General features: G+C 39.4%; 1 protein-coding gene across 1 annotated transcript; it reads right to left on the bottom strand.

Moving 5' to 3' along the window:
- Positions 1–4,539: 4,539 nt before the first annotated feature.
- Positions 4,540–5,693, bottom strand: LOC141609237 (blue copper protein-like). The gene is made up of 2 exons (XM_074428377.1): positions 5,353–5,693; positions 4,540–5,243 (listed from the first exon to the last, which is right to left on the bottom strand). The coding sequence occupies exons 1-2, from the start codon at positions 5,531–5,533 to the stop codon at positions 4,750–4,752; spliced, it is 675 nt and encodes a 224-aa protein (XP_074284478.1). The 5' UTR covers positions 5,534–5,693; the 3' UTR covers positions 4,540–4,749.
- Positions 5,694–22,749: the final 17,056 nt, after the last annotated feature.

The raw sequence follows: 22,749 nt of genomic DNA, 5'->3' as shown, positions 1-22,749 counted from the left end.
CTCAACGGTGGTTATACAACGTGCATATTGGTTAATTTATACAACTTTCGGTGATATTTCTATAATTTTGTATACTATATTAAACCGCCTAGATAAGTGATGTACAATGATTGTAATTTTGTTGCGTAATTGGTATGATCGTATTACAAGTAATTGGTGACATGGCTGCTAGTTGGTAATGGTATCTCTTGTGGTGTGATACACGCTTTCAGTGGTTTTATATTTATACGAGTCAAATTGTGTAATGTCAAGAAGTGTATTGGTTGTCATGAGTCAAGGTTTGCTTTGTGGTTTGTAAGTAATGCCAATATGGTATAATATGTATTGGTTTGCGGGACAAGAAGGTTGTTTGATGGTGAACTTCGGGGACGAAGTTCCTTTTAAGAGGGGAAGAGTAATGTCGCAAAGGAAAATAACGTAATTTTAGCAATTTTACAGTGTTTTCATGACATTTTAAAGTATTTTAAATGGTTGCTTGGATGATTTTATAGTAGTTATTGTGTAATTGGGTAGCAGTTTATAATTGTTGAATAGAATAGCATGTCGTTATACTTCATTTTCAGTTAATTATTCATTATGTTGTCATGAGAATTGGATGTTATTAGTAGTAATGGAGTTGCCATTAGCAGAATTGTGTTGTGTAGCTAAAGGGATAGAGTGGAATGAACAATGTGTTGTTGCGAATCTGTGATAGGACCGTTGTTTTGTGTGTTTTGTAACTGGTAATCGTTGGCAAGTAATTGATGAAAGTATAGTCTGATAGTTGTGTTGGTGTACGTTTGAGTAATATCATGGGACGAGTGCAAGTAATAGTCGGGTGGCTTATTCCTGCATACATTGTGTGCTTGGTGTGTCAGTAGAAGTTGATGATTCGACGGGAGTCGTGTTGTGTGTTATGTGCTAAGGTAGGTGATGATGATGTCCGATGAACATACATAGGGGGATGGTATTCTTAAACGATAATGTTGACCTGTGTCGGGTAAACGGTGGCGTTGACCTTGGTTTCTTTGTCGTGTGTCGCGGGGGAGGATGAGTCGAACTTCGGGGACGAAATTCTTTTTAAGGGGGGAAGACTGTAATACCCGTCCTTTTAGGGACCCGTTGACCGACCTTAGACAACTATCTTGACCTTCGGAAACCTTACAAGTAATGACTGGTGAAGATGTAGGCTTTGGTTGTGTGTTACTCGATCTAGCTGAGGCTACTCGATCGAGTAGGGTTCACTCTACTCGATCGAGTAAATTAGTTACTCGATCGAGTAACGAGTTTGCAGCGGGGAATTATAAATCGATAATCGTGAAATCCCAAATCATTTCCGCACTTCATTTCCTGAACCTAGACGCCGTCACTCTCTTTCTCCTTCACCATAATCCTTTCCTTGAGGAGGTTCTTTGAGGATGCTTACTCCATGGGGATGGGATGCTTGAGTCGGGTAGCGGTCTTGGCGGCAGGTTGCTATGTATAGGTATGTTATCTTCATCATCACCGCCATCATTGTTTTCAGTTAGGGTTGTAGTTATAGTAATAGATGGTTGTACTGTTTGTATAGGTGTGTTGCTTGGTTGATTGGTATCATGTAATCGGACGCGGAATCGCTGCGGTGTGCTAAAGGTAGGTTCGTCTACTCAGTATTGTTGGTTGTCTAGAGTGTCTATTGATGTGGTTTGGTTTATGTAGTGTCAGTACGGTTGATTGATTGTGGTAGTTGGTTGGTGTTGTGTTGTTTTGATTATCGTTGTTGTGGTACAGCTGATTGTGATTGTTTGTCTATGGTTCTCGAGGTGCGTCCTCGGCTGAGTGGAGTCACTTGCGGGAGTGGCTTCACGCCCGTAGTTCGCCCTCCGTGGAATCCGCCACGGGAGGGGATGTGCACATTAATGGACATGGGTTTCTCGCTCAGTTTGATGAGCGGGGCTTAGGTGGGAACGATTGCGGTCTCCCACTGGCAGGGCTGGTCCAGTGGACAGTCGGTGATGGTGAATGATTGGAGGAGATGTGGTGTGTATGTATTGTTGTGCCTATGTTGTGTCTGTGGTTGTGTGTCTGTTCCCTCAGCTGCTAACCTTCACTATGGTGAGCAGTCAGTTTTAGCAGGTTGTGATCTGAATGATAGCTGGGTGCTTGGCGGGATGAGTATATCACGAGTCACGACAGAAATAGTTCACATAATTGCTAGTGGTTTTGAGTTGTACCTTTTATATATCTTTAGTTTTGTTAATCACTTGTAATATAACTTAACTGTTCTTTTAATCGACATTTGATTATTACTGTGCTCGGGCAACCGAGATTGTAACGCCCTTATATGCTAGGGAAGGTCTTGTTAAGCCTCTTCAGCATATGGGGGTGTTACAATCAGGTTCACCACCAGTGGCAGGAGTGCAGGCCTCGGCATCAGTGCCGCACCCAAAAGCCAGTATTCCTCCCAAAACTGGTCATCCAAAGGTGTCCTGAGAGATGAAAGTCCAATTAAGAACTGAGAGGGAAACTGGGCCTGTTCAGCAAGAGCAAGATACACGCTCAACAAGCTACACCAGACTCCCCACCACTAAATCCAACCCGAATTATAATCAACGGGATGGATAATCTGCAGAGGACGATTGACAGTATGAGGGAGGAGAACAGAAAGGCAAAGGGACAGGCAGCGGAGGATTACCGTGCACTTTGGGCACAGATAGACGCCTTGCAGCAGCGAAGGGTTACTCCAACGCCCATAATAACCAGGAAACTGATTCAAACCTTGCTACTATTCATGGTTTTTGGGTGATTGTTACTTGTCTTGTTGGTTTGGTGCCGTGGAGATAAATAATGCTGCAAAGAAAATGTCAAAAATGGTACAGGAAATGGTTTTCAAGTTTACGCGTTAAAGAGTAGTTTTAGGGCTGAACTCGATACCTTGGAGTTGTTTGCATAATTGATTCATAGGTTGACCCATGTAAGTGGTCATGCACTTGTGTTTTCTTCATTTGTACAACTGCCTCCATAATGTTAATTTTTGTTAGTCTCCTTTTGGTTTAGTCCGGATTTAAGCGACATTTGCTCCTATAAATTTAAGTGTTTTCAAATGGTTGTCTATTTTATAGTTTAGTTCAAATTTGAGCAGTAAAAGGTTGTACCTTCTAGGTTTCAATGTCGCTACATTTCAAGGGTTGAACTCAGGTAATAGTAATAAATATAATAGTTGGATTTCAACCATCACCTTAAGGTTTTGGTTGAGATGGTTTCATAACATGATATCAGATCCAAGAATTTTAAGGAGCTGAGCCGAACCGAGCTTGAGCTTGGCCTTGCTCGGCTTGTGCTCAAGAACCAAAATTCGAGCTCGAGCCGATCTCAAGCTTACCCGAGCTTGTAAAAAAGGCACTCTCTATAAAGCTTGCATTAACTCGTGCTCGAGCCAAATTCGAGCTCAAATCGAGCCTATATATAATGGCTAATTTTTTTATTTTTTTTCCGATATTTTCAATAACAATGCTCGAAGGTTATTTGTAAGAATATTTGGCAAATCAATGAGTCATTTGATATGTGTGATACAAAGATATAATCACGATAAAATATTGTTATAAAATATGAGCAATATCTTATATAATCACTAAGTTCGAGCCGCTCGCGAGTTTTACGAGTCGAGCCAGCGTTTGCACGGCTTGACTCGTTAAAGCTCTCAAGCCAAGCCCGAGCTCGAGTTGAGCTTTGACCGAGCTGATCTCGAGTTGCTCGCGAGCTGTCTCGTCTCATTATCACCCTAATCAGAGCCATGAGACTAAAAGGTCACGGGTTCAAATCCCACTACCTCCAATTTCTAAAGTGAATATTAAGTACCAGGTAATCCACACTTCAAGCCCAATGGGACTCCAACCATCAGATTAAACTTTAGGGTGTGTTTAGATAGCAAACTGGGAGGGAAAGGGAGGGGAGGGGGATAGAGGGAAGGGAAAGGGAAGGGAGAGAAGGGGAGGGGGATGAAGGGGGATTGTTTGAATAGCAAATATAAGACAAGGGAAGGGGAAGGGAGGAAGAAATCCCTGTATTATATTTATGAAATATTTTACGTGAGATTTGTATTAAATTTCAATGTATTGAAGCCTTGGAGGACAGTGAGGGTGAAGCACAGTGAGGGTGAAGCTAATTACAGTGGATAGACAATTTCAGTCTAAAGAAAGTTTTTCTTCTTAATCTTGCCAATGATAGAAAGATTCTAGTTTGGTCTAAAGGAGGGAAATTAAATTCTCTCATTTCCCTCCCCTCCGATTTCCCTCCTTCCATAAATTGTAACCAAACAAAGGAAATTGAATCCCTCCCTTTCCCTCCCCTCCCTTTTCATCCATTTCCCTCAATCCAAATACACCCTTAGTTAAGATGGTTTTATGACAATATATTGGTTGAGATGGTTCGTTTATCCCTCGATACCTTTTATTTAAGTTGGGCTAACTCAACCCTTTACCGATTGAGGTCAATTGAAAGACCTGGTGAAAAAGTAATGAAAATGCAGAGAAATAGTAATGCTGAAATGCTAAAACATTCATCACACTAACAAATTAATTCAGGGAAAGATATCTGTATTTTTTTTATATAAATGTATGTAACAAATAAATAAATGTTTTAGCAAATATAAGCTGAAAGAAATGTCAGCCTTACTATACAAGATCTATCCAATAATCTATACTCCAAATTCCGAAATGTCCTCAGCAAAATATCAATCAAGTTTCTAAGTATATAACCACTACAAAAACACATATCTCCGATGATTTGTGTCTAAAATAGTACAGCTGAAGCGACGACGACAGACAACAAGCTCAAAATGCTAACACCAGTAGCAGCAGCAAAGTTACCAGCTGGAGGTGGGGCGGAACCAGCCCCACTTGCTGGACCGCCTACTGCAGCAGGTCCCATTTGGAAAGAAGAAGCACTGGGGCCCATAGCAACTGGAGAAATTGGTGTGGTCGAGACTGCAGGAGTAGGAGCAGCAACTGGAGAAGAAATTGGGGTTGGGCTTTTTTTAGGGGAGGGGGTTGCGCTTGGAGTAGGGGTGGAGGCAGCAGTAGCAGTGACGGAGACAGTGAGCTTTTGGTTGAGTCCACAGTGACCGGGAACGGTGCAGACGAAGTAGTGGGAGCCAGAGGTGGTGAGGGTGATGTTGGCAGGTGGAGTGGTGATGACGGGACCTACAGTTGTTGCTGTTGTGCAGGAATCATAGTTTGCCTTTGATACTTCAGCTACTGTGTGCGCTCCTGCTGGGAAATTGAACACTGCAACGTAACATTTATGTTTATGTTAGCATTATCAACATATAATCATAAAATTAACAATTGAAAAATGGGGGCATAAACCCGAAAGAAGTAGGAAGAAGAAGATTACCAAGAACATCGCCAACAAGAAGGTTTTGCTGAGAAGCCCAATTGGAATAAAAGGAAGCAGAAGGAGGAAGAGTCCAACCAGTGTTACCACCAACAACAACACTTTTCGCTGAACAAATCCCGGAAACAGTTGCTAAAACTACAATTACCAACAATGACATAACTCCTTTGTTTCCTGCCATGTCGTTTTTGTGTTTTGATATTGTGTTTAGGGTGTTGGAATTGGGTTATTTTTAGTTTTTTGTATGGGTTGAGGTTAATGAAGGAATGTGAGATGGTTTGATGATTTAGATCCTAAATGGTGTGCTATTTATATTGGATAAAACAGTTTTGAAACAGCATGGTAACTGGTAAGACCGTGTATGTATGTTAACTCTTGGGCTGGAAAAGTTTGGTTTTGACTTGGCCTTTGATGGCCTTACCAGTTTGGTCAAATGAGACTTTACAATGTGTTAGACCGTTGTATGTCTTACAACTGTTTTATAATAGCGTATTACGTATATACTTCATTTATAGTTATGTGTTATCGGAAGAAAATCCTACAATAATTAGTTGTATTTACAAGATACAAGTTTTTGAGCTCCTTTGTAAATTATCCAATTTTTTTGAAAAATACTAAGCTAATTTAATATGGAATAATTCACTGTCAAAACTTTGTAAAGAAATTGAGTTTCTTTACAAAGTGATTGAGTGTAGGAAGGGGGCTTAAAAAATTAATCTCGTTGATTATACAACCAGTTGTAGAATCTATTAACTAATTTTAGTGTCATGTATAAGTGTATAAGTAGAATGGTTTTTAGGAAATCGAGTGATGGACTCGATCAACTATGTTTTGCCCTATCTTCGGTGAATAATTTTAATATGTCGAATAGATCCTAGTGGTTAATAGAAATACGTTTGCAATAGGTCATAGTCTCATTAGAGTCCAGTATCTTCTTGAATGTATGAAATGGAAGGCGTTTGTGAAAGAATGCATCACAATTTGCCGCGTGAAGTTGGAAGTATGCGGCAATAGCAATGTCGGTTATGTATTTATGTTCACCAAATCCCTTTTGACTCTTTATTTCATACTCCGTAGTTGAGTAGTCCATCTTTCCCAATTTTAAAGGGCAAATGTCCAACAAAATTTAAAATCTATTATCTTGAACAATTATAGTACATGTTTATTTGTTTAATTTTGTGATGCAAAATGCCTAAAATGCCCTTTCTATTGTTTATTTTTTTTTATTTTTTTATTTTTTTTTGACAGCTGTGAAAAAAGAGTTCGACATTAAAAATAGATGTGATGATTGACGTTGATGAGCGTATTTCTTATAATCAGGGTTAATTGCTCCACTTTTCCGCAAAAAAAAAAAGGTTAATTGCTCCACCCATGAATTTAAAAATTCAAAATCGTCTTTTCAACCGCCTCTTTATATTTAAGCTAAATGAAGCCCTTATCATCCACATCGAGTCGTGGATACATTTATACATCTTAACTACTCCTTTTGTCCATTTACATTTTTTAAGTGTTAAGAATCATAAAACCACTACATCGCAAAATATAGGAAACTCGAATCTACAATCTATTATTTTGATAGCGTTCATCTCAACCACTAAACAAAACAAATTTTGAATTCATCAACATTATTAATTATGGAATTATGGGTAGAGTATTACTTTCAAAGCTTCTGGATTAAAAGTGTGACTTTTGTATGCTTCTTTGGTGGACTTGGTTATGATTTTCATACTTGTGCTTACTTCGTAATTTCTGACTTTCTGTGACGTAGAGATTATACTTGTATGAAACTATGAATTAGTCCGTAGTACTTTTGTGAACGTGTCTAAAACGTCTGTCAATAAAATTCCCAATATTATCGTCATTCCGTACGATTATGTGGCGTGTGTATAATTGAAGGATAAGATTAATGCATGTTGAACTGGTAAATTAAGTTTACAGTTGATCTTGCTTCAGACGGATCATTTTGGTCTGAAGTAATAAGACAGTATTTTGTAACCATTTTACAGTCAAATATGACCACTATTGAAAAACAAGTTACCACAAGCTGGAATACTGACAATACCATTGTGGTTACTGTTTTAGCAGGATTTCTCACAAGTGTAAAGTTCTGCCAGGGATGTATTTGCAGGGAAATCTAACTCGAAATAACTAAGCCTGACTAGTACGACTGATTAAGTAAAGAACAAATAATAAAGTGAGACACAAAGATTTATACGTTGAAAAACCCTGGGAATAAGGGAAAAAACCACGGGTACCAAGCCATGAGGGATTATTACTATGATTTTGAGTATCCTGACAGGGAATGTGTATGTCAGGCTAGGAATAGAGTATGATCGTTTTATAATAATGCTATGGTAGTTTATGATTACAAAAAATGAGAGTAAGTGTCAGTGAATAAGTGATCATTTCTTCTTTCTTCTCCTTGCTATTTATAGTGGCCTTCCTTTCTTTGCAACGGTCCTTTCAAAGTTGTTTTTGATCTTCCTAGTAAATAGGCCTCGTGCCCTATTTACCTGGGAGTGGTTGGTTGACTCCTAAGACTGTCCGCCTGTATCTTTGCTAGGTTAACTGCTCCATACTTTATTGTGGGTTTTGTTGAATGAGTCTCCCGTGTAAGTAGGAACTATATTTCTGGACATTAGTAGCTGTCTGATGTGTTCTGGTAGTGCTTAGCATGTGAGTTGGTGAGATATCTCTTCAGGCCTGGCCTTATAGATGTCTGACCTGTCTTTCCCTCCTGGCTGGTGCCTGCTCAGTTGTTGTATGCCTTGTGTTAGATGTCTTCTGTTCAGGCTCGTCTTGGTTGTTGCCTGATTATTGTCTGATCAGGCAGAATAATTCTAGGCCCAGCAATTGCCCCTTATCTTCTCATTCCCAGTGGATCTGGCCAGGGATAAGGAGATAAAAATTCGGGCCAGACAAAAAGTATAAGAATATTTACCGGAAAAGAGTTTGAGTTCCTTTCAACTTCTATAACGGCTAGTGACCATAAATGAGGTAAGTTCATCAAACCCTAGGAGAGTCATGATTGGATTCATTCACTTGTGTTATCCGTTGGATTTTTGCAGCTATAAAATGTTCTAAACCGTTTGTTTGCTTCCACATTTCCATTCTTCAACTCTCTAAATTTTCTTTCCCTTCTCTCTAATTCCTTTGTGAAAATAAATCTTTCTTTGAAAATCAACCTTATATACCAATCAAAAAATGGCTGGTGTAAGGAGAAGAGTTGCTGCATCAAAGACTGTTGCTGGGGCTGAACAGGCTCCGGTAATGGTAGATGTTCCAGAAGTTATTCCTGAAGATGAAGTTATGGAAATTTCTGCCCCTGCAGAAATCCAGTCCATCACACACAATGGTATCACTTTTGCCCCTGTGAAATCGTTGTCTGCTTCTTTCCCCGAGGCTAATCAATTGAAGCCTTCTTTCGAGCATTACTTGAAAGGTAGGGGTCTTCTTCCTTCTGGTACTGAAGTCTGGGTCCCTGACAGTGGTCCAGTCAGGGCTAATTGGTGCAGTCCTGGATGGTTCTGTATCTTCGAATGGGCGTTTAAAGGAGGTTGCAGGCTTCTCTTTTCTCCATTTATGGTTGAGGTCATCAGGGCCATCAAAGTTGCCCTTATCCAACTTATGCCGATGGTTTGGAAGATTGTTAAATCTGTTGAACACCTATGTGCCAAGCATAACTTGGTGATTACTCTTGAAGATTTCAAGAATGTCTATCATTTAAAAAGTAATACCACTGGACGCTTCAATCTTCGAGTTAGGGCGAAGATGACTCATCTGATTACCAATTTTGATTCAGGCGACGACAAGGGTTGGGCCACAACCTATATGTTCATCAGGGCAGATTCTGTTGTCCCTGATCTGGATTATCTTAACTATCCGATTGTGGAGGGTGGTAAGTTCTTTTTCCCTGCATTCAATTTTGGGTTATAATAGTATGTAGATTAAATTTTAATGATAAACTTACTTGTGTTGTGGTATAGTGGCTGACTGGGCTTGTAATCCTGATGCTGAGGGGTCATCTGACCGGATTGCAGCTTTTACGGCCATGCCGGATGAGGAAAGGACATGGCTTGCCTGCCTTGGACAAGAGCCCTTACCTCGTTTCAAGAAGGCTAAACTGAGCACTTACAAGGCTGCTAGAGGTGCCAAGGCTTCAGGGGCCTCATCATCAGGCAGTAAGTTTTTGTCTTCTCTTTGTAGATTTTGATTCCTGAACATATGTTAGTATTACTGATCTAGGATTTTGTCGTGTAGCTACCAGAGCTTCTGCCAGGATTGCTAGTTTTGGCTTGTCCTTGGTTAAGGCAGGCATTTCTCAGATCACAGGGGAAAAGTCTCGGAGCAGTGAGGCTACATGGAGTGACAGCAAGTTGCAAGCCCAGGTCCCTGCTCATCAGGCTCAATTGGTGTCTCCTCCTTAGGATGTGGTTGACGTTGATGAGCCTAGTCAGGCCGGAAAGAGGAAAAGGTCGGATAAGGCTTCTGAGGGAGTTGGTGGTGTGAGTGAAGTCAAGGAGATTAGGGCTAGGCTTGCTGATGTTCAATTTGCTAAGGAACAAATCCAGGCTCCCTCTTTTCTAGTTGATGATCCCTACTACAAGTACCAGGCTGAGGAAATGTCTGCCCAGGCAGTGGCTGCTATGTATCGTTCCAGGGACTATGCTGCTAACCTTGTTGCGATGCTGCAGGAAGTATGGTTCTTTTCTCCATAGTTTTATTTTGGTTGTATATTTTTGTTCTAGTTTGCCTGATTCGTGATTTTCTTTGCAGAATTTAATTGACATGTTGAGGAGTGCTTGTGAGTTGGAATCTTCAAATGCCAAAAAAAAGACTCTGGACTGGGAGGTGCAATACCTGAAGAAGGATGTTGAGTCTTTGAAGACGGATTGGGAACAGTTGAAAAAGGAGAATGAGTCTTTGAAGAAAGAGAATGAGGCTAGCAAGGCAAGGCTGGTTGTTGAGACGTCAAAATTGGGGTCTGCTTAAAATGTTGTAAAGTCCATCCATGCTAAGCTTGTTACAGTCCAGGAAAAATTGAAGGCTGAGAAGCAGGCTATGCTGGATCAGTTGAAGGTAAATGAGGAGCTGGTTGCTGAGAGGGATGTGGTGCAGAGTAGGTATAAGGATGTTACCTTATACTTCTTTGGCAAAGGTCGTGTAGAAGCCATGAAGGAGCCTATTCAAGTCAGGCCATATTGGAACCCAGAGCAAGAAACGACTGATCTTAATGCCACCTATCCTGATCTTTGCAAGCTGCATGCTGATGATGAGGTTGATTCTCCCCCGTCCAAAGAAAAAAGCGGTGAGGCTGACGAGGATGAAGATGATGAAGGGGACGAGGCAGCTGAAGAGGACATTGGTTCTGCTACACTGCTTCCAAGGCAGACTGATATTTAAGTTTAGGGTAATATTTTTTTGCCCATCCAGGGGGGGATGTTCCCTGGACAAACTATCTTTGATGTCTTTTTTGCTGGTTGGTATTTGTCCTACCCAGGGGGGGATGTTCCCTGGCAAAACTTTGAATTTTTTTATTTTTCTTTGATATAATTTGAAGTTGTCTTCTTGTTCCATTGTGTGTCTTGGTCTGATAGTGCCTGTAACAATGCAATTTGAGCCATTTTGTTAATATAATGCCTGTCAGGAGGGCTTATGGCCCTCTGGGCAAACTTTGAATTTTTTTCTTTTTCTTTGATATAATTTGAAGTTGTCTTCTTGTTCCATTGCGTGTCTTGGTCTGATAGTGCCTGTAACAATGCAATTTGATCCATTTTGTTAATATAATGCCTGTCAGGAGGGCTTATGGCCCTCAATCCATTTTAGGAAACCGTGGCTTTTTTGCCTGTCTGGAGGGCTTTTTTAGTAAGAGGGGTGGTTGCCAGTCAGGGGGGCTTATGGCCCTCACCCTATCAGGAGGGCTTTAAGACAAGTGGTATGGTCTTATTTAACCATAATACCTGTCTTTTTTATACTGAGCTCAGTTTTTGTGTGTTTTTTAGATGTGGCAAAAATGCCAAAGTTTGTGAAGCATTTTTGAGATGTTGTTCATGTTGGGTGGAGTGGCCCTCAATCCTGAATATTTTTTTAAGCCTGTAATAATAATGACCTAGATAATTATAGAGAAGGCGTAAACAAGTTTTCAGGATTTAGCATGGTAATATGGTAAAATTGTATTTATATTAGGCAAGGAGTAAAGTAAGAATGTAGTAGGCAAGCATTCAAGCAAAATTGCAATTAGTAGGAAAGCACATATTAAGAGCATAAAAAGGTCGTGGATTATTGCATTCAGGGGAGTCTCACATGGAATTTTCCTAGGTAAAAAATAAAGTTAATAGTCTTACCTGGTTGAAGCATAAGATAATAAGTTTATATATGGAATAGTTTTAAGTGAGAGATGTTCCAGGATCTGGGGGATCATTTCTCCGTCCAGGGTCTGTAGCCTGTAAGCTCCCTGCTCTACTATTGAATCAATCAGGTAAGGTTCTTCCCATGTAGGAGCTAGTTTGTCAGCATTTTTGTCTTTTGTATTTGGGAATACTTTACGTAGGACTAGATCTCCTTCCTTTAATACCCTGATGTTCACGTTTTTATTGTAGCTTCTAGCTACTGTTTGCTGGTAGGAAGCTAATCTGATCTTGGCTACGTCTCTTAATTCTTCAGCCAGCGTCAGGCTATGTTGTAGTAGTGGCTTGTTTTCCTCTATGGTGTTCAGGCTGCTTCTAGTAGTTGGTACATGGATTTCCGCTGGGATCACTGCTTCACAGCCATAGACCAGGGAGTAAGGGGTCTGGCATGTGGATGTCTTAGGTGTAGTTCTGTCAGCCCAGGGGACTACAAGGAGTTCTTCAGCCCATCTGCCTTTTCTTCTCTTTAGTTTTTTCTTCAGGCACCTGATCACCACTTTGTTGCTGGATTCAGCCTGGCCGTTGGCTTTTGGATAGCCTGGTGTAGAGGTTACCAAATTGATATTCCATTGTGCACTGAAAGCCATTGTCCTTTTTCCCACAAACTGAGTGCCATTGTAACAAACTATTTCTGAGGGGATGACATATCTACATATGATGTTGCGTTTGATGAATGATATGACATCCTTCCCTTTGACTTGCCTGTATGAGTCGGCCTCTATCCATTTTGAAAAGTAATCAGTCATGGCTAACATGCAGACTTTTTGTCCAGGAGCTTGGGGTAGCTTGCCTACAATGTCCATTCCCCACTTCATGAATGGCCAGGGAGCTGAAATGGAATGTAGTAGCTTTGATGGTTAATGGATGAATGGAGAATGAAGTTGGCAGGCTTCACATTTTGAGATGTAGGCTAGGCAGACAGTCCTTAGTGTTGGCCAAAAGTAGCCTGTCCTTAGAACTTTGCTTGCCATGCTTCTGCCGCCCTTGTGATTTCCACAGTGTCCATCATGTATGTCCTCAATAACTTGTTTGGCTTCATGAGGTTCTAGGCATCGCAGATAAGGTCCAGCCTGAGACTTTTTCAACAAGATGTCATTTATAATAGTATAGGTAGAAGCTTTAATTCTACGGGCCCTTCCTTCATGCCTGTCTTTGGGTAAGATGCCCTGCAAGAACCAGTGATAGTATGGTTTGGTCGAGGATTTTATGTCCTCATTGATGGGACAGATTTGGTCACTTTGTAATGGTTGGTTCTAGCAGGTGAACAATAGGTATATTATCAAATACAGCAAGGCTGAAATTTGATCCCAGGCTGGTTAGGGCATCAGCCTGGGTGTTTAAGTCTCTTGGTATTTGGTCAATGTCAAATGAACTAAATTTTTTGCAAAGGTTTTTAACATAGTCTAAGTAAAGAATCATTTGGGAGTCCTTTGCAGCATAAGTTCCTTTGACTTGATTAAAAATTAAAAGTGAATCAGTTTTTACCTTGAGATTTTTTACACCAAGATCTATACATATCTTGAGTCCAGCTATCAGGGCTTCCTATTCAGCTTCATTGTTTGTTGCTTTAAATTCACAACTAATAGCCTGAGCTATTAAATCTCCCTGTGGTGATTTTAGTACTAATCCTAGGCCAGTTCCTCTCATATTTGTTGCTCCATCTACGTGTAGGGTCCATTCCTAGCCTAATTTTTTGGTGTTTAGATGATTGACCTCTTTTATGAGGTCTGGTTCTAGGCTGGGACTAAATTCAGCTACAAAGTCTGCTAAGGCCTGGGATTTAATTGTTGTCCTGGTGTAATACCCCAGATATTTTAATCATAAAATATTATTTACTTTTACATTTATATGATTGCTTTAATGCACATTCTTAAGAGAAACAGTTTCTTATTAATGTTAGTGAGGAACCTCTCCCATAAGAGGTAGTTATTATTTTTATTTTATTTTTATCCGTTTCTTTTCAGTTAGTTATTAGTGTATTTATTAGTTGTCTCTTATTACTATAGCGAGAGACGGTTTCTCAAGAAACTTATGGTTTACTTTATTTATTATATCTTTTGTTTTCTAACTTTTGTTTTATGACTATTCATCTTTGATTAGACCGAAAACAATTTCTTCTCATTGTTTCCACAACCTTCCCGTGTTTTCCCTTAATTTTTCCACATCATCAGACATATCCCATTATCTTCTTCATTTTTCAATTCTTTCCAAATTTAATTAGACACATATCTTCAATATTTTCTATGAAAACACCATCAATCATCCTCTTTAATTGAACCATGGTAGCCTTGCTGTTGTTTATCACGTTGGGCAAACCCATTTATTTCTCGTTCCAGTTAGTTATCCGAGACCATTTAGTCAAATTAAACTTTCGGAATCTACCTTTAAGCAATTTCTAATTTATTTCGAGTGTTAAAAGGTAACACGATTCTACCGTCTTTAATACTCTTATTATTGTTCGGGTTTGTGTAGTATATTTGCTAATTATTATTAGCCTGATTGATTTATGTTCTGAAATTTTAATGAAGGTATATTATTGTTGTTGCTATTACTTAAATTAGTTACATATTTGGTTCTTAAATGTTAGTCTTTCGTTGAGATGGGTGTCTACTTCTACTAAGATGGGAGTAGTAATATATAATTGGTTAGAATGGTTTGTAGTTCGTTTTTGGTATGAAGCAATCTTTTTGATTGTAAAATAATGGAATGCGTAGGATTTGGTTTTAGTATTTTTGAACAACAATTATTAAAGCCGTCAAAGTGTGGACAAGGCCCTCGGGAACTGCGTCCGCGGGATCCACACCAGGCATAATCGACTCGAGGTTCTTTCGAATCGAATTAAGACATATTAGAGTCGCCACCAAGTTTTTTGGGAACTTGGAACCGTTCAAGTCAACTTTACACCTTTCATCGAAAAGCATAAAGCCAATCGACTACGAGTGATTAAAGATAAAGACTTGTACCCTATATCACTCGATTTGAATGACTCTCGTAATCCAATGGTATTTAGACGGATCCACAAACCATAGATCTTGAGTAAGGGGTGAGGGTACGTGTTGGGAAGCCCATAAGGACACCCAACCCCGCCCGTCGATAACGGCCTCTACTAAGTCAAGTGTCGGATTTCAAACAAGGTCATAGCTACGTACGATGTATGATATGCAAACGTTGTTTTAACCCTATCATGTGACAACAATTTCTATGTCGTTGTAGATGCAACTAAACTAACTTTGTCAAAGTTGTAATTTAGCATGTGGGTTGATTGATCTAACAACATGTAAAGCAAACAAACAAGGCTTAGGGGGAATGGGGGAGCCGTTGGGATCTACCTATTACAACCCAGGCATTTCATGCCGACACAACGATAAATAAATTACAACTCGATCTAATTACAATTGCTACAAACAAAACAAAACACGACGCAAGACACACGGCCAATTGGCCTTGAAAACCGTGCACATGAGGGTGGCCCACGGCTCACATGACCCACGGTCCTTGGGTCACTCCTCGTAATGTGTGCTCGCGCTTAATTTCATCGAATTAGACATATGGCTACGCACCAAAGCATGCATTAGCATAAACCGGGCCATGTTGCTTTAAACAACATGCGGTTTACTACGCTTCTACAAACATTGGGAACAACCGTCTAACCAAATAAAACTAAGGTTTTCAGAAAAGGTTTTGACTCAAAAAGGAGAACTAATTACAAATAGATTACAAAACGTGACTCAAAGAAACATAAATTAATTACAAGTGATAAAACAAATAAAGAACGAACGATGCAAAAACAAACGAAATAGGAAAGGCCAAACTCACGGCCAAACACACGGCCAACCACGGCCCAACCAAAGCCAACCTAGTTCCTAAGTTAGATTTATTGATTAGATCGAATGATTGCGAAAAGGAATCGAAAACAAGTTAGAAAAACGAGTTAAAAACGATGTTGATCGATTGTCGCGCAAGGGTGCATTCTACACGGCCTAAAGGGTCCAATTAGGTTAAATTCGCTAATTAATTTAACTCATCGAGTGTCAATAAGAAGGTGCTAATCACGCACTCTTATACTAGCGAGAAATTAGGTGAAAGAGATAGATGCATTCAATTATTTACAGAAATCGTCGATTGATTTTATAACTTACGTCGAAGCCACCTAAAGTGTCTAATTAGGTTATTAAATTAAATTAATGTTATCTAAATATGTCATAGGTTAACAATCAGAGGTTAAACTAACATACAACGGGTCCTAGGGTATGTCGATTTGGCCGAAACAAAAGGGGGTCGAAAGCGAAGAACGAAGTTAGACAATTGTTTTATTTATGCCCTACCTTGAACACGAGGATATGTAAGTGAGACGGGGGTGTACGACCGACTGATGTAGCGGTTTCTTTTCCCATCTCAAGTCAACGCGGGTGTTCATGGTGGTACTTTAACTCATACTCGGACTAACTAGTTTCATAGTTAATTTAAAACAATCGATGAACAAGCGAAAAAACAAACAAAAAAAGACAATAAAAAAGGCATAAAAAAACGAAATAAAAGAGGAAAGAGAAGGGGATTTGATGCACCCTCAACCTACATGTATCGTTGACACCGTCTTGGGTCGTAATCGATGGTAGATTTTATCTCGAGAGGCCGTCGTCGACGAAGAATAAAGCAAACACGCGTTTTGGAAAGTTTCTGGACAGCGATTTTAAAACAGTGATATCTCCCTCGTTTCACGACGAAAATTCGATTCGAAAGATGTTTTGGAAACTAGAAAGAGAGGAGAACAAGGATCTTAAAGCAACCCCTGCTCGATTTGGGTTAATGGGCACGAAAAACGAGCACAAACAGAACTGGACAGACAAGAGTAAACCGCGAAAACAGAGTGTTATTTCACTCTGTTTTTCGAGGGATCTCGTGTACTCTCAAGGGCAATTTGGCTCGTAAATCTTTGTCTAATGTGTAGATGGATATTATGTGGTTAATTAGGAACAAGAAACTCGAATTTTTATGGAGTTTTGATGGAGGAACGAAAGGGTTTTCGAAGAGGACACACAAACAGTTTCAGTTTGTGTGTCGGTTTTGTTTAGGGTTTTTGAAGGATGTTTAGGGTTTGTTTCTGAGGTTTAAAGCTTGTATGTGATGCTTGGATGTATGGAGAACTAAGAGGAATGAATGTATGGTGAAGGGGTGGTATTTATAAGGGTTTAAAATAGGGTTTAAGGGAGGAGGAGGCAGTCGGGCTCAATGAGCATAGCTGCTGTCCATCGGTTTTGGGAGGGGTTTCTAGGGTTCGTTTTGGGGGGTTTCTTGGTGATCAAGCTAGGATAATATGGGTAGGATACTAGGGTATGGGTTAGGGTTAATGGGTACGGGTCTTGGTAGTGTTTGAAGCGGGTTTGGGCTCGGGAATTGACTCGCAAAACAGGGGACTGTTTGCGGTTTTATGCGGGCTGCTTGGTGTTGGTTTTGAACGAGAATTTGGGCTGCTTATGAGGGGGTTCGAACATGGGTTGATGGGTATTGGTATAGGTGGGTTAGTGTACTCGAGATTCGTGCCAATTCGCAAAGGAAACGGGCTTAAAAACCGAGCTAAAATCGAGCTCAAAACACACGGTTAAAAACGAGTTCTTCGCTTTTAAAATCGATTTTTCAAATCAACTAATAAATTAAAACAAATGACTTTTCAAATCAAATATTCTCATAAAATGATTTTTCAAATCAATTATTTATTTTATTTTCAATAAAATAAAATTAAGAAAATAAATTCAAAATAAAGCTTTAATTTAAATATCATTTAAATTAAATGAATAATGAATTCACTTAAAAAACACATTAATTTTAAATATCATTTAAAATAACAAAATGAACCCACTAAAAACATTAATTTAAATATCATTTAAATTAACAGAATGAATTCACTAAAAACGTTAATTTAAATATCATTTAAATTAATAAAATACTTCATCGACGACGCCCATTCTACCTCGTAAAACGAGCTCCAAATAATGACAATGACAACTAAAGAATACATGTGTCCTATCATCATCGGGTGTTTGTCGGGTTCTCTATAAATTCCAATATCGACGGATACGGGTATCTACACAAAGTAAGATACTTAGAGAAGGAGATCAATATATTTGCTCTCTTGTGAGACTTTGAGCGAAGGCTGATTTCATTTTGTTGATGAGGAGATTAGAATGATAATGATCACATTTGAAGTGAAATATTAGAAAAGGGGGTAGCAAAGAGATATGGGCAGAAAGACGGATTAGATAGCTTAAGGCTGAACTAGTTTCATCTGTATTTGAAGTTATTTCATTATCACACAAGATTTATTATCACTAATTGTGTCATTTAGAATGTTGTGACCGTGGGTTTAAGTATCATATTGAGAACTTCTATTTGAGTATTGGTATTTTTGATGGTCTTCTAGCAAATTTTTAGTTTGTATTGTATTTGAATTTTCGTTTCCTTTGACCTTGACTTGTGAGTGATTAGATTGGAGTTTGTACTCAAAGTGTGGAGCATGGGTCATTATTGAGCCTTTGACAATATGTCATTCAATTTGAGATTGGTTACTAGTATTGAGTCACAGGGCCTTTGTGCCGAGTTATAGTATACGGTCCATAGAGTGACCAAGGTTATTGAGTTATGTACTATGAGTTGAAATCGATATTGAGAAGTAAATATAGTATTACTAGCATGGGTAGTTTCTGATATGATGAATGTAATTTAATGAATTGCTAACCCGGAGACAAGTTTCTTGGACGTTGTTTGTGTGTAGCAAAGATGATTCATCTGAAGTGCAGCTTGGCCAAACTCATGTTATGGCCTTTGTTAATGCTGAACTTGTACAGCCATACAAAGACAGGCCAAATAAAAGATCATTTTCTATTTTTATGAGTTCTCTCCTATGACTGAGACTATCCATCATTTGAGGTTGGGCGCCTTGGAGAATCAGCGGTGGAATTGGGCCGTATCATATGTCTATCCTTCGTCTTTTCCTGCTATTCATATAAAAACGTATGTTTTTGAATCAGTCTCGGTGCTACAGTTTGCCTTTCCTAGATGTCCATTTCTTGGTTGGGGTATAATTTATAGTCACTGAGATTAACATGAAAGATGAACATGGGTATAATAATAGCCAATCTTATGATCCGTCTACTGTTGGTCTAGCATAATATATGTAATTGTCGCCAAGTTAATATGTTATGTGGGTGGGAATTTGAGAGTTTGGTAAATATTAAGTTGTTGCTGATTACTCTCCTTATTCCTATCACATTTTTTTTTTGCAAGAAAAGCAAGCCTTATATTCATCCTTAAAGGGAATAAAAGTGGCAATTTCTTACAAGTATAACCAATAACTTAGATGCTACTCTAAGCGTTGAGGTACTCTATCATCTCCTGTTCATCACAATTTCCCAATACATAATATAATCTAACACAAACTATATATTGTACTCGACGGAGCAAGTACTCAACTTCATGCTCAACTCCTCTGAAAATTCGGCAATTGCGTTCCTCCCATAAGCTGTACACCAAGGTACTCAGACATCCCAAAAACCAGTGTTGCTTCCAATGTCTCCTAGCTCGCCTGCTGGAGATCCAAGCTATTTCCTCACGTAGTTGATTTGATCGACCCAAAATGCGCATCCACTGCAAAAGTTTCAGCCAAATTATTGCAGAGTAAGAACAGTTGAAGAAAAGATGCTTGTGGGTTTCAAGTGCAGCTTTACAAAGCACACATCTGTTAATAATGATCATGCTCTTCTTATTCAATTGATCCACCGTAGCTAATTTCCTCTGTAAAGCCAATGTCATGATGACACTATGCTTGGGTAGGACAGCTCTTGTCCAGACTATCCTCCCCCATCTCACTTTCTCCTCCTTGTCTCTAATCTGTTCATAAACCAAAGACAAACAAAGCTTCCCTTTTTTTACACAAGACTGCAGTATAGTCTTGACAGCATCTACAGTGTCATGCTTTTGAATCAAATCATCCCTTACCTTAAGAATACTCTTCCAACTCTCAGCATGGCAAGTTTTAGGAATCATAGTCCAGAAGCTATCTGTCTTTATGTTATACAGATAGTTCCAAGCTGCCCAAGAGCTATCAGAGTGCTGATCAATGTCCCAAATCCATTTACAGATCAGACATTTGTTCCATGCCAGTATATCTTTAATATTGAAACCCCCCTCCTGCACTGGTTTACAGCAAGTGGCCCAACTTTTCATTACCATTTTTTTTTATGCCTTCTTCAGTATTCCATAAGAAATTCCTACAGAATTTGATGATCAGTTTAATTACTCCTTTGGGAATCAACAAAGTGGAACACCAAAACTGCTCAAGCCCAAAAATCACTGTATTGAGCAGACTGATTTTTCCAGCATAGGAAAGAGTTTTAGTTGACCAATGATGGAGAGCTTGCTGAACTTTAGAGAGCAGGTCAGCAAACATGGATTTATTGAGCTTTCCTTCATTGAGAGGTACACCTAGGTATCTGAAAGGGAAGGTCCCCTCCACATAACCAGTGTTCCTCAGAATTTCCTGCTTGACATCCTCCCTAACACCACCCATATAAATGTTGGTCTTCTCTGGATTGGCCTGTAATCCTGAAATTTTGGCAAAGTAGTCCAAAGAATGAGTTACAGCTGCAACAGAAGGAGTGTCCCCCCTAACTTGGATCATCAAATCATCAGCAAAAATCAAGTGATTCAAACCAAGTCTCCCACACTTTGGATAATAAGAAACCTGATTTCTTTTACGGATACCTCTGAGAATTCTGGAGAGAATTTCCATACTCATAACAAAGATAAAGGGAGAAAGATGGTCCCCTTGTCTTAGACCACTATTGCCTTTAAAAAATCTCACATTGTCCCCATTTATTTTAAGGCTAAACCAAGTAGAGGTGAGGCATCCCATAATCCACCTGTGAAACTGAGGAGGAAACTTATAAATCTTCAGCATTTGGTCAATGAAGCCCCATTGTAGTGAATCAAACGCTTTTTTGATGTCAACTTTGATGAGGCATCTAGGGAAAACTCCTTGTTGTCCATATCCTTTTATCAGAGATTGAGTGAGCATGATGTTTTGGAAAATACTTCTTCCTGCAACAAACGCTCCTTGTTCCTTTCCCACAAGGTGAGGCAGCAATGGTTTCAACCTGCCACAAGAACTTTACTGATTGTTTTGTAGAAAACTGTACAGCAAGCTATAGGCCGGTAGTCCATCACAGTATTCACCACAGATTTCTTAGGTATCAGAGCCAGTAGAGTAGTGTTAGCTGCCTTAGACATCTTTCCCTTCTGAAAGAACTCCTGAATAGCTTTACAGAATTCAGGTTGGATCATGTCCCAATTCTTTTTGAAGAACGTGCGGAAAAACCATCTTGCAGGACTTTTTGTTGAGTCAATAGAGAACAGTGCCTCCTTAATTTCAGTAAGCTCAATAGGTTTACAGAGATCTCCCCAGGAATTGCTATCCACTGTAGGACCTTCTAAAATATCATCAAGTGGGGAAATGGGACTGGTTTGACCCAGAAGTCACTGATAATAATCAACAAAGGCACTATTAACTTCCTGAGTACCCTCTCTAACCCTGCCAGTTCTATCCTGTATCCTTCCCACAATGCTTTGGTTCTTCCTAACAGCTATTCTAGAGAAAAAATAATTGTTTGGAGCATCATTAAACTGAATATTTTGCATTTTAGCTCTTTGCATCAGAGAACTTCTTTCAATTTTCCTGAGAAGAAGATACTGTGCTAGTAAATCTTTCTCACAAGCCAAGAGGTTTTCATCCAATGGGCTAGACTGAACCTGAATCTGACATTCAGTCAGGCTTGCTCGAGCCTGTTTAACCCTCTTTGAAATATCTGAAAAGTGAGATTTGTGCAGGGTTATAAGGCTTCTTTTAACATTCTTCAATTTCCCAAACAGTCTGAACATAGCATTTTCCCTAACTGGACAAGCCCAAGCCTGAGTTACAGTACTAGTATAATTATAATGCTCTTCCCAGTAATTTAGATAACTGAATCTCTTTTTTGGTTTATAAGCCTCCTGAATAGTCACTAATATAGGAGAATGGTCAGAAACTCCTGAAGGTAAAATGTTCACTTGGGTCTGGGGATACTGAACCAACCAAGAAGGATTAGCTAGCACTCTGTCCAGTTTAGACCAGATTCTAGCATTAACTTCTCTTTTGTTAGTCCAAGTGTGCTCACACCCAAAGCTGTGCAGATCATCCAGCTGGCAGTCCAGGAGGCATTGATTGAAAGCCAATATTTCTGCCAGAGAAGGTGGATTTGGTCCAATTCGTTCCTCCATATCCCTAACAATATTGAAGTCTCCCAAAATGATCCAATTAGTAACACTATGACTCAAAACCCTTAATTCATCCCATAATCCTTCCCTGACTCCAGCATCATTGCTTCCATTTATAAAAGTGATGTGAACTGTTTGGTTAGATATATGATGAAGGAGCTCCAAATGTATCAGTTGATCATGAACATGAGATGAGAGTAGTGTAACCTTCCTTTTATTCAAGAAAACCCATATCCTACCATTGTAATGGCGGGAGTAATTATTTAAAACCTGATAAGAAGCAAAAGTTCTACTAATTGCAGCAGCATTATTCTTCTTCACTCTAGTCTCCAACAAACCAAAAATTTCAAAATTATTAGCTAGTAAATAACCTCTTACTTCCTGCTGCTTTATTGGGTCATTAAAACCCCTAATATTCCAAGATGAGATTATCATTTCCCAGGGTCAGGTGGCTCCTCATCCTGAGTTACCACTAACTGTGTCACTAATGCAACTTCCTCTTCCTGTAGAGCCTCAAAAGTATTCTGTATGGGAATGCTATCATTTAGCTGGATTGTCTCAGTTAGTTCCACTCCCCTGTTACTAACTTCAGTACCAACAGTACTCTTTTGACCTAGCTTATGGCTTCCTGAGACCTCCCCTTTATCATTAGCTGGAGAGCTCCCACCTGAAGCAACAGAAGTAG

The sequence above is a fragment of the Silene latifolia genome, chromosome 10 (assembly GCF_048544455.1).
Source record: "Silene latifolia isolate original U9 population chromosome 10, ASM4854445v1, whole genome shotgun sequence".
In the NCBI taxonomy this organism is placed as follows: Eukaryota; Viridiplantae; Streptophyta; class Magnoliopsida; order Caryophyllales; family Caryophyllaceae; genus Silene; species Silene latifolia.
Note: the sequence above shows the minus strand (reverse complement) of the source record. Positions and strands in the feature narration are given on the sequence as shown.